Source organism: Phocoena phocoena, chromosome X (assembly GCF_963924675.1).
Source record: "Phocoena phocoena chromosome X, mPhoPho1.1, whole genome shotgun sequence".
In the NCBI taxonomy this organism is placed as follows: Eukaryota; Metazoa; Chordata; class Mammalia; order Artiodactyla; family Phocoenidae; genus Phocoena; species Phocoena phocoena.
Window position 1 is genome coordinate 14,457,467 of NC_089240.1, and position 12,313 is coordinate 14,469,779.

Here is a 12,313-nt window from a genome sequence, read left to right on the forward strand (position 1 = left end):
CAATACAGTGAAGGCATTATAAGACTGACATGGCAAATGGGAAACTGAGGTGACACAGATATAGTGACTGCAGAAAGCAGCTGACACTCCGAGGGCAGAACCTAAGAAGGAGCAGCTGGTGCGGAAATGTTTGCAGAGGCCCAGCAATAACAGTGCAGAGTATGGAAGAACAGATTTGCAGCTGACAGACAACAGCTTAATAGCCAGCACAATAGCTAAGGAAAGAATTAGCCAATGAGTCTGGTTCATATTAAATATTGTGAGAAATAAAGAAAATTCCCTATTGCTGACTTTAGCTTTGGAATTCTTTCTTTCTTTTTAAAACATTAGCCTGACTGTGGAACAGCCAATAAAATTACTTGTTTGTACACATCATTACAGAACATTCTCAGGTTGACATTCTCTTGCATGCCTGTGACATTTCATTGTTCAGAGTATAAGCAGACAATGGAATACTAGTTGCGATAAAAAGGAACGAATTACTGATACACACAAAAAAGGATGGATCTCAGAGGCATTATGCTGAGTGAAAGAAGCCAGTCTCAAAAGGTATGATTCCATTTATATGACACTTTCAAAAAGACAAAACCATAGTGATGGAGGACAGACTAGGGGTTGCCACAGGTAGGAGGAGGGGGAGACTGTGACCAGAAAGGGATAGCACGAGGGACTTTGCTGGGATAATGGGAAATGTTCTGAATCCTGACTGTGGTAGGGTTACAGGAGTCTATGCATGTGATAACATTCATAGAGCTGTACTCAAAAAGGAGTCAATTAAAAAAATGAAAAAAACGGGAAAGGTAAAGAAGGAGCATGCATGGCTTGTGTGCGAGAAAGTATTGCCTTTTTGTTTTTGTTTTTTAAATCTGCTGTGGTAAGGTCAAGTATGACTCCACGGAGCTTTTGCCACATCTGGCCTGAGTTACAAGGGGAAAGTGTCCCTTGGCGTGAGACCGGATGTTCAACAGCTCTTCGGTTACCGCACACCTCGGAGACCCCAGCTGAGGGCAAGGCACAGAGGGTGAGGGAGGAACCTCCCCACGCCTCTGGGCTGTTCTGGGACTCACACTGCCAGCTCCTATGATCTAGGGGAGGGTATTTGTGCTGTTCGCAGCAGTTCAAAGCCTCCTTCTTCCCTGCACTTCAAAGCCTGGCCTGCTTTTCCCCCACTCATGGCTTTTATTTGGCGCTAGCGACCTTTGAGGATTGACGCTGAGTGGACCTTGGCAGTGACCCCACTAATTGGCAAAGCTGGCCACAGGGGATGAATAAGATACTCACTGGCAGCAACATCACAGTGACTGTGGTCCAGTGAGCCTTGTTTTGTGTTCTTGACAGTCCAGAGCAGTTCCCATGAATAAACAACTGAGCGGCGGTGGGAAGCGTGCTTCCTCCCAGCCTGCCTGTAGTCCTCTTTTCCATTCGCGTGGAGACTACTTTCCACACATGCTTCAAAACGCAATTTTGTTGTGCTCTGCACATTTAAATTACTTCATTAATAGAATGCCATTAAACAAAGGGTTGCTGAACTTTGAAATACATACAGTCATTTTGCATTCCATCACCCTAAGAAGTTTTGTTCAATTCCAGCTGAGATCAAAAGGAGGGAGAGTCTCCGCAGTTCCACAGTCTTTCAGAAAGCCTCTCAGGGTGAAAACTGCACCACTGCCATTGCCACCGCTGTTCAAGCTCTGCTCAGTAGGGGCAGATCTCTCTCTCATACACAAAATGTCTATCAGTCTATCAACAGAATGGGATTCAAAAATGAATGAGCACGGTACTCTTTTGTGTGTGGCTTCTTTCGTTCCACGTGATTTTTTTGAGGTCAGTGTTATATGTATCAATGGCATGTTCTTGTTTATTACTGTGTAGTATTCCATGGTATGAATACAGTAGTCCACAACTTGTTTATCCTTTCTGCTGTTGGTGGATATTTCTAGTCAGGGCTTTTTTTTTTTTGCGGGGGGCGGGGGGAGGCTTTTATGAATAAACTTGCTGTAAATATTTTTGTGAAAGGCTTTTTGTGGACATACTCATATTTCTTACCTCCGTATACCTAAGAGGGAATTTAAAGGTAGACATATGTTCTATTGATACAAATAATAAATGCTGGAGAGAATGTGGAGAAAAGGGAACCCTCCTACACTGTTGGTGGGAATGTAAATTGATACAGCCACTATGGAGAACAGTATGGAGGTTCCTTAAAAAACTAAAAACAGAGGTACCATATGATCCAGCAATCCTACTCCTGGGCATATATCTGAAGAAAACTCTAATTCAAAAAGATACTTGCACCCCAATGTTTATAGCAGCACTATTCACAATAGCCAAGACATGGAAACAACCTAAGTGTCCATCGACAGATGAATGGATAAAGAAGATGTGGCACATACATACAATGGAATATTACTCAGCCACAGAAAGAAACAAAACTGAGTTATTTGTAGTGAGGTGGATGGACCAAGAGTCTGTCATACAGAGTGAAGTAAGTCAGAAAGAGAAAAACAAATACCGTATGCTAACACATATATGTAGAATCTAACCAAAAAAATGGTTCTCGTGAACCTAGGGACAGGGCAGGAATAAAGATGCAGACGTAGAGAATGGGCTTGCGGACACGGGGAGGGGGAAGTTGGTAACCTGGGACGAAGTGAGAGAGTGGCATGGACATATGTACACTACCAAATGTAAAATAGCTAGTGGGAAGCAGCCGCATAGCACAGGGAGATCAGCTCAGTGCTCTGTGACCACCCAGAGGGGTGGGATACGGAGGGTGGGAAGGGGGGAGATGCAAGAGGGAGGGGATATGGGGGTATATGTATACGTATAGCTGATTCACTGCATTATACAGCAGAAACTAACACAACACTGTAAAGCAATTATACGCCAATAAAGATGTTTTAATAAATAAATAAAAGAAAGGGATGACTTGGAAAAGCAGACATGACAATGATAAGGCCATTTTTCCCAGTCCTGAATATTTGTGTATTTTAGCACTTTAAATAGATATTAGTGTATACAGTGGTTAAAAGAAGAACTCAGTAGGCACCTGTTCCCAAATATCTTCCTCTTAGCCTACAACCACTGTCCAGAATTCTGCTTGAGAGATTTATTCCTTTGGGTTTATCACCAGGAGTTCTCAGCACGTTGATGTGAGCTCACCTGCAGGCTTCTTTCCAGCCTCGCAACTGGCTGGGAGAGTGGCATGAAGGGTTTGGGCACGTGGGGTGCTGCATTCAGGCCCTCTGGGGAAGTGTGAAGGCCTTGCTTTGCCTGGGAAAGAGTGGTGACAAAGGAGGAACCAGGAAAGGGACAGGGAAAGCTTAGGATGGGCCCTAAACTTTGACTTACCTCATCGTTTTGTTTTCCCCATGGTTGTACACTTTGGTAAAGGTTGGAGTTGAGAAGAAAGGAAAGGGAGAAGCACAGTAGGAGTTTAACGTGATGTTATTGAACATGTTTGGAAGATAGGAGCCCAGTGTGAGCCAGTAGGAGACTCTGGGACATTCTCAAGGGAATAACAGTGCTATGTAATTGTAGCAGTAAGAGCGATATGTGAAGAAGGTATTGCCAGACTCTTTTAAGCCTTCCAGAAAGATCAAAGCACTTCATATTTATGTACAACACATACACACACTCCAGTGAAGAAAAATCTGAGGCAGCCAAGTTCCCCTCTATCTCACAGACAGGCCATAATATGTGCAGAAACGCAAAGACTCGGTCTAAGGACAACAAGCCCCAGGGTAGAATGAGAATAAGATCTCAGATCACCTACTAGGAACCCAGCGTGGCCTGCAATGGACATCTTCGCTCTAAGGTTTTATTCCTGTATTCAAATGTGCCACAGCATCCGTTCTCTAGTAAACAATTCTCATGTTTAAGACAGCATGATAGTAATAAATCAGCTCTGAAAGTCTACTGGTATAAATGCCATGTGGTATCGGTTAGATCACAAACCAAAGCCAATTTTTCAAAACACTTCCTGCTGGAATTACCACAACATTTTAACAGATGTCTTTTGGAAAGTTCTGAAGCAAAACAAGCCCCCATCAGAGTATGAAATAAAACCAAAAACAAAGTAAACTGTGGACGGATTATTTTTTTTCTTTCGGCAGTAAGAGAAAGATTGGAGAAAGTCTTGAGATCTTTGGAGAAATACTTGTTCATAGCCACAAAAGTGGAGAAATTAACTTTTCTCTCACACACACACCACAAGGAGAAACTGGGGTTTGGAAAATATTCCTTCATCATTCACCAAAGAAATTTCTTTGACAGCTTTGAGTACAATGTCTGTTATTTCTTGCTCTGAACACTGGTTATAACTCCAGCTTTTGTTGAAGGAGTTCCATAGGAAGCTAGGGTAACAATTTGAGGCTATAACTAATGGGGCCAGCAGGGACAGAAATGCAGTGAAAGCATCAAAGAAGCATCTTTTGTCAGGGACAAGATGACTGGTGGTGGCTGATTCTAAAATGGTGCAGTACGGAGTCTGAGGCCTCTCAAAATCAGTGGGAGGACCAGAGTGGAAGCCTGGAAAAGGAAGGAGATATTTCTTTCTGCACCTTTCTTCAATGTTTTGTTATGAAAAGTTTCATGAAAAGTACAGAAAAGTCAAAAGAACCATACAGTGAACACGCATATAACTCATGAAGGTGATATTTGTTTTCATCTGACAATTTGTTTATACTGGGGCTGATTCTGACCCTCATCAAAGAAGTGCTTTTGAATGAATGAATGAGTGGTCTAACAATCTTGCCACACACTTACTCTGGGGAAGCCAATGTTGCTCACTGCTACTCGTGCATGGAGTAATAATTCCAAAAGCAGATTTCCCCATGGGTCTGCTTCTGTCATCTGCTGTTTCGGATGCTTCTTGTTCATGCTGATTTGTCTCCTCCTTGCCTTGTTATCTTTGACTTTGTGCTGGATGTTATACTGAAAAATTGTATGTAGAAATAATTTGACAGCTTCTTTTTTTTTTTTTTTTTGCAGTACGCGGGCCTCTCACTGCTGTGGCCTCTCCCGTCGCGGAGCACAGGCTCCGGACGCGCAGGCTCAGCGGCCATGGCTCACGGGCCCAGCCGCTCCGCGGCATGTGGGATCTTCCCGGACCAGGGCACGAACCCGTGTCCCCTGCATTGGCAGGCGGACTCTCAACCACTGCGCCACCAGGGAAGCCCTGACAGCTTCTTTATAGAAGATTTTTGTTTGCTTATGCCAGGCACACGGGGGTGTTAGCAGTACGACAAATATTTACTGAGTATTACTGAGGCAGTAGGAATACAGTTATGAACAAGAAATGGTTCCTGCCCTTACAAGTCTTAGTCTGAAATAAGCAACAGGATTAATTTAAATAGAGCCTTTAAAGAATAATTTCGTTCACACAAGTTTGATCAGCATGTAGCTTTTCCTAACCTTATCCATCTACGTTAAGGAATAGCATGCTGGGCCATGCAGAGATACCCCAAGGTAGCAGTTCTCTTGCAGTTTTATTTCTTAGATAAGTTAAGAAAAAACTGTATGAACTGACTATTGTATTTGCCATATAAAAACCTAATCAGAAATAATCAGAATGATTTTATTTCCTTTGACCAAATACCCAGGAAAGAGGATGCTTTAAAACACTTCGCTAGGGACTTCCCTTGTGGCGCAGTGGTTAAGAATCCGCCTGCCAACGCAGGGGACACCGGTTCGCGCCCTGGTCCCGGAAGATCCCACATGCCGCAGAGCAACTAAGCCCATGCGCCACAACTACTGAAGCCCACACACCTAGAGCCCGTGCTCCACAACAAAAGAAGCCACCGCAGTGAGAAGCCCGCGCACTGCAACGAAGAGTAGCCCCCGCTTGCCGCAACTAGAGAAAGCCTGCGCACAGCAACGAAGACCCAATGCAGCCAAAAATAAATAAATGAACAAATAAAAATAAATGTATATTAAAAAAACACTACACTAAGGCAGTTACTAATTCATGGCAAGAATAAAACCATAGCTCACGTGAATATTATAAACTTAAATACTCTACACAGACAGACCATCTGCAGGGGCTTGAGTGCTTGTGTCTAGGTGGTGGAACCAAAGAACACAATCCTTCCACACACGAGCTCAAGAGTACCTAGTTTCAGCCCTCACAAGCTGGAGGTTGGAGCTACTATCAAAAGAGTGGATTGTACACCTGAAAACTAACACAATATTGTAAATACTTCCATTTAAAAAATTAAATTTAAAAAAAGAGTGGAGACGCTGATTAGCTGAGAAGGAATCTTCTGTGGAGTGTAACCCACGCAGACCTTGATTTAATGATGGTGACCAAAACTGAATGGTCTGAGCTCTCTCTCTGGACTTGCCGTCCTTAGTCATGTCCAGGTGTTACCTCATGTTTGTTTAATGGGATGGGGGCGTTTCTCAAACAGATGAGAAATAAAAACCACGCCTCATCCCTCACTCCTGGAAAAAATACTCAACAGGAAAGCTGACTAAGGAGATTTAAGACAAACTACCAAAATTACTATATTAACATCACTAATATATTTTCTGCCTTGCAGTTCCCTCCTGTGTAATCTTTTGAAATCCTTTCATGAGACACCTTTTGTTTCTTGGAAACAGGTTCGATTTCCATGTAGGCTTTGCATTCAGGTTCCTTTTCCTACTTCCATGAGTTCTCTATTTTGCACACTACAGTGTCTTACTCGAGACCTGCACATCACTACCTATGACTGATTCTTATGACAGAGCCAAGTTAGCCTCTGGCCACATATACCACATCTGTCAAAATGATCGCTTTCAACGTGGGAGCCACAGACCCTATGAAATTATCTTCTTAAATAAGATCTAGATCAAAGTTAACTGGGCCTCAGGAGATGGCATTTGCTTTGCTTAAAAGTTAATGAGCAACCCTGTCAGTTAAAATTTAGAAACTTAGAACAGAATTAGACCTGGAGTGTTCCTCCCCTCTGAAACATGTCTGCCATAGGCTTAAGAAGAACTAGAACTGCACACACCAATGCTAAGCCTCTGATGGAACCGAGCATTCCTTGTGGTTTCCTCTATTTGTTTTCACCTCTTTGCACTAAGATGGTAAGTACCCTTGAAGTCCGTGGTGTCTGCTTCCTCCTGAGATCTTGAGCATGACCCTTACTTTATTTGGGTTTCCCATCACTGTTAAGACACACAGAGCTGGTATCATTCAAGTGCACAGATAATTTGTTGAGTTCTTGCAATGAGGAGGCATTCTGCTGACATCATGGAAGACTGAAAGGAAAATTAAATATGGCCCCTGACCTCTAGGAATTCATAAGCTAATAGATGAAAAGACACATCCAGGGATAATTCACGTTACAGTAAAGCAATGCTATATGGAAAGTGCTGTACTAGAGGGCTAACTGAATCCAAAGCTGACATGGTTTAGAGTTTAAAAGAGTTTCACTGTCCTTCTCAAGTAGATCCTGCAAAGGGGATTCTGGTTACTAGATTAGTCTCCTAACAGGATTGGCTACATGATTTGTGGGGCCCAGTGCAAAATGAAAATGCAGGACCCATTACTCGACAACTAAGAATTTCAAGACGGGGACAGCATCTAACCAAGCATGGAGCCCTTCTGAGCGTGGGGCCCTATGTGACTACACAGGTCACATGCCCATGAAACCGGTCCTGTCTTCAAATACAGACTATGAATATGAGGAAGGGGCAAATTTGGAGCAGTCCAGAGGAGGAAGTAATACACAAGAAAATTTCTTCCGAAGAGTTCAGAGGAAAATAAACTCACTCTAAGAAGATAATTTGGTCTTTCCCAAATTAGCAAACGGGATTGGGATCCAAAAGATATAAAGTTACAATTTACAAAGATAATTTCACAGATATTTTACAGCTACGTGGTAAGGATAATAATAATAGGAACAGTAGCTGACACTAACCCACAGAGCTTCTTAAGTGCCCAGATTCTTCTAAGCCTATTATTTATATTTACTCATTTAATCCTCAAAATGGCCCTGGAAGGTAGATACTATTCTTTTCCTATCTTAAGGACAAGAAAACTGACCTTAGAGCCCCTGGTCACGCAGCAAAGAAGTGGTAGAAGCAGGATTCAAACTCAGTCTAGCTCCAGAATCTGTGCTCTTAACCATAACCACTATTTATGCTACTTCTCATAAAACCAAGACGCATTCCGAAGGATGGAAGGGAGTGACCCCAATATATTCATTCATTAATATCATATATTTGACTTAACCAGATACTGTGTGTTGTGTGCATGTTCTTAATTTTTTCTTTTTTTGCATTTCATGTTCATAGTTTAACAGCACCCGTTCGCCCTCCCCCACTGAATGTTGCCACATGACCCCATGGAGTAGAAAGGTACTGGTTCTGAGAACGTTCCGTCACAGCCTATCCCATTCTCTCTATACACTTTCACTTTCTTCTCTCTTTCTTTATGGCAAACTGTGTTGTTTCTAACTAACTAACAGGTATTCTTTTAAATCAATTTAAAGAGCGGTATTTTCCTAACTTGAATTAAATAAAATATAAAGTAGACAGTAATATCATTGGCTTTTACATCCCCCCCCCTCCTCCAAGCTGCAATTAAGGCTTTGTTCAAGGCGTCACCTAACACCATCCCTGGATTCTGCAGTTTGGAGAAAAGAAATTTCAACTTGCCCTATATTTGTTAGAACTGTAAAGGTTCAGCTTCTCAAAGCAAAAGAGAACAGGACAAAAGGATTCGCCGTCAGCCAATTGTCCCTGTCACCATTAAATAAAAAGTGCTTTTGGCTGCCGGCCAGAGCCTGCAGTCAGGTCACTATTCTTTCTTGGTTTCCCAGTCCATTGTTATTCAAGGAAGGAATCGCCTACAAAATGTGGACTGTGGTGTGTGTCGCGGGGCAGGGGGTTCTCTCCAGCTCCTCCTCTCTCCCCCTCTCTGTCTCTCCGCACACACCAAACCTTTTTGTTTCCTTTTTGGAAGTTACCTAGGAAACAAAGTCTTTTGTGCTCCAACTTTATTTGAGCTATTTGCTTTGCTGGGAATCTGCACAAAAGCTGAAGAGAGAAAGAAGGTTGCAATGTTGTACTAAAAATGTTCATGGCGAACACCTTTTTCTCAAGGGGGGTAATCACATCCTGTTGGGTGTGTTGGGGGGCTTTGCAGGTACCTCTGACAAGGTAAGCAAATGCTGGGGGTTAGTTTAAAACAAGTGGCTCTGGAATCTTCTCTTTAAGGGGACTTTGACAATACGTGAAATCCTGAGTCAACAGGGCACGATGCTTCCAAATGTGAGAATGAGAATTTTTTTAATGATCCTGATTTTAGGACAATATTATTAAAACCTAACTGGAATAAGAGGAAAAAATGCTTATTTTACACAAACAGCCACCTTCCAACAAATTGTGGGAAGAAATAAAACTAGGTTGAGCAGCAAAAACTAAGTCTTTTAATAATCTGGTTTAGAAACCCAACCCTGAAATCAAACTTGGGATGGAGCCTTTTTAATAATCTGGGCTAGGAGCCCAACCCTGAAGTAAAAGTTAGACAGTATTACAATCGATCAAAGGTTTGGATGGAGAATTTGCAAATATCACATGGAAGTCAAGGTCTTTAAATACAAAGCTGGAAGAAAAGCTTCGCACTGCGAAGCTGAAAGAAAATAAACTAGGACTATTTTACTCTTCGGAATTTGAAAATGAAACCCACTTGGATCTTTCCCCCCAGTAACAGTATTTGTATTTTCCACTATCGTCGGTGGGAGGAGATTCCTCACTTCTGCTTTTCCACGTGCACAGCGTTGACAAAATTGCATTTTAAAATGTCATTCACAAATGCCATCATCCTGCAGTAAAATTAACTCCGTGTATTTGAATCTGGCCTCTCAGATTAGGTCAGCTTGTCCTTCTGGTTACTGTGTTCTGGAATGTCTCCTGACTCCAGGCTTTCTGGCCAGTTTTCCAAACCTTTTCATAGGCATCTAAATCATCTTCCCCCTTTGATCCTAGTCACCTAGAGCTTTCAAGAGTTTGAGTAGGAATTTATGGTGAGACAGCTATCCAGAAAGTGAATCTACCTCTCAGCGGATTAGAGACTCGCATCTTTCTTCAGTTTGAAGTTTGGGGATTTCTGACTACCTTGTCTCTCTGCTTAATTCCCTTTGACCCGAAAAGCATGTTTAACCTATTTTTTTTCTTTTGTGTTGCTTGACTACTGAAATCGTAACTTTCAGTTAGTTGTACTTACTAACTACGTCTAGGAATTCTTCCTTTGACCTGAAAGCTTATTTCTGACCTCATTTTTCTTAACTCTGAAATATATATGTGCTTATGTATAAACCCTGATGGCTGAGTCTGAATCTGAATGTACTTTGTTTGCAGTCCCATCCCCCCGAGGACGAAGATACAGATGTCATGCTAGGGCAGAGGCCGAAAAACCCAGTACACAATATCCCTTCCACACTGGACAAGCAGACCAACTGGAGCAAAGCACTACCTCTCCCGACGCCGGAGGAGAAGATGAAACAAGATGCCCAAGTGATTTCTTCTTGCATTATTCCCATCAATGTCACTGGTATCGTTCTGTTTTTTTCTTAGGGGCAGTCGGGTCAGAATATTCCATGTATTAAATATGGTCAAAATCTGTGCTGCTTGGTGGACCAGTTAAGAATACGTTTTGTAAACACATGATACCCTTTTCATCAGAATACGACCCAGAAGATGTTCAATATGCTTTTATCAGGTTTTGAACATCAATTTGCATATGTTCCGCTGGGCTGCCTGTTATGTAAATGATGGACAGTTTCTTTTTGGGGAAAAAAAAAAAGTCACCAAATAGCTCTCTGGCCATAGCTGACTGAAATAATGGAGAAAGCGGCAGTGATTAATCATACGATAATGATGCGTGGCACTGCAAGAGAGAAAACAGCAAGCCCCAGGTTTCCAAAACCGCAACTAGTGATCCTGTAGACCAACTATAAAATCTGTTTTCATGCTTCCTTGGATGGAGGTAGGCTTGTTTCAAAGATCGTCTAGACTCCTGCATTGATTTGGCGGATTTTTGACCTAAAAAATACATGGATTCATAGGTGAAGGCTGAATTCTACTCTAAACGCAGCAAGCCTGGCTTCCATTCACCCTCTGCTTTCCTCCTCCTGTGTATTGAGAGTTTGGCTATTAGTCTAGGTCGAAGGCAAGCCTGTGTGGACTTTTCTTGAAAAGTCTACTGGCAGCAATTGTAAAATCCAGAATTGGTGATCTCAGAATGTGGTAACCTTAGTTGTAAGTAAAATAATGCTATAAAATATTCTAACTTTCAAAGATAGAAATTAAATGATGTACCCATTGGGCTTTCTTTAAGCATCTCTAATAGTTAAATTCTAACTTATTCTTATATTGAAAATCTCAGAATGGCCATTTTATGACTGATTTCCATCCTGGTGCCTTGTAACTAAAGATTGTATGTTGCTCGAGATGCATTTTGGACATGGCTATTATTAACGTCACTCAAATTTGTCTCATATAAAGTGGGGAGCAAATGGTGACCAGGTATCAGGGTAAATATTATTTTCTTCCTGACAAAAGGAGTTCTAGTTGATCGGCTGGTTGTGAGCTGGGACTTAATTTTCCTGATGACCTATTCAACTTGTAGGATAAAGTATTCTAAAGATGTGCACTTTATCTGATCTCCGTAATCTAAATGAGATGGCTTAGGGGAGTTCAGCTGTCAAAATGAATCATTTTGGCATCCTCTTAAACTAACTTTCAGTTCTGGGAACATCTGATTATTAGCAGCACCTGCTTTCTTCATGGCACTGTAAGTAAAGTCTTGTTTTCAAATTTAGTCTTTCGAGTATGGGTCTTGTGATTCAGGAAAAGGGAAGCTCTCTCCTTCTGCTTTATTTCAGGAACTCTCAGACTAAAGCCTAGACTATATGTTGATTTCAAGAGCTTTAATGAGAAAGTTGTTAATTACGTCCATATGACACAAAATACCTGTGCCTGTAACATAATTATTATGATCAAAAGGAAGAATTTTAATCTTTGGTTAGAACTAAAAAAGGAAAATTTCATTAGTATGAATTCTGATGGTATTGAAAGTATTCAACATACAATATCTCATACAGATTTTTCAACATGAGTTCTACAAACTGTTGTCACTGTAAAGCTAAGCAGAACTCAACCTGCTTTACTGTATAGCTGAACCAAAGTTTAACATGCCATCCTGCCCCATGTTTAACAATCAGGATACATGATGAAGCAACCAGATTCCAAAGCACTTTTGGCTTATGGCTTTCTGAAGCAGTGCTCACTATGAAAAATTCCTGGCACATGCCTGTGC

The 12,313-nt window shown here is 41.7% G+C and overlaps 1 protein-coding gene across 2 annotated transcripts in view; it reads left to right on the forward strand.

Annotated features, from left to right (window-relative positions):
* NHS (NHS actin remodeling regulator) overlaps positions 1–12,313 on the forward strand; it is a 343,808-nt gene that overhangs the window by 322,615 nt on the left and 8,880 nt on the right. The window contains exons 4-5 of one of the 2 annotated variants that reach the window (XM_065900994.1): positions 8,287–8,349; positions 10,354–10,546. In XM_065900994.1, the coding sequence (XP_065757066.1) occupies positions 8,287–8,349; positions 10,354–10,546 (256 nt within the window). The remainder of the gene's footprint in view (positions 1–8,286; positions 8,350–10,353; positions 10,547–12,313) is intronic. The other variant, XM_065900995.1, reaches the window with a different exon arrangement.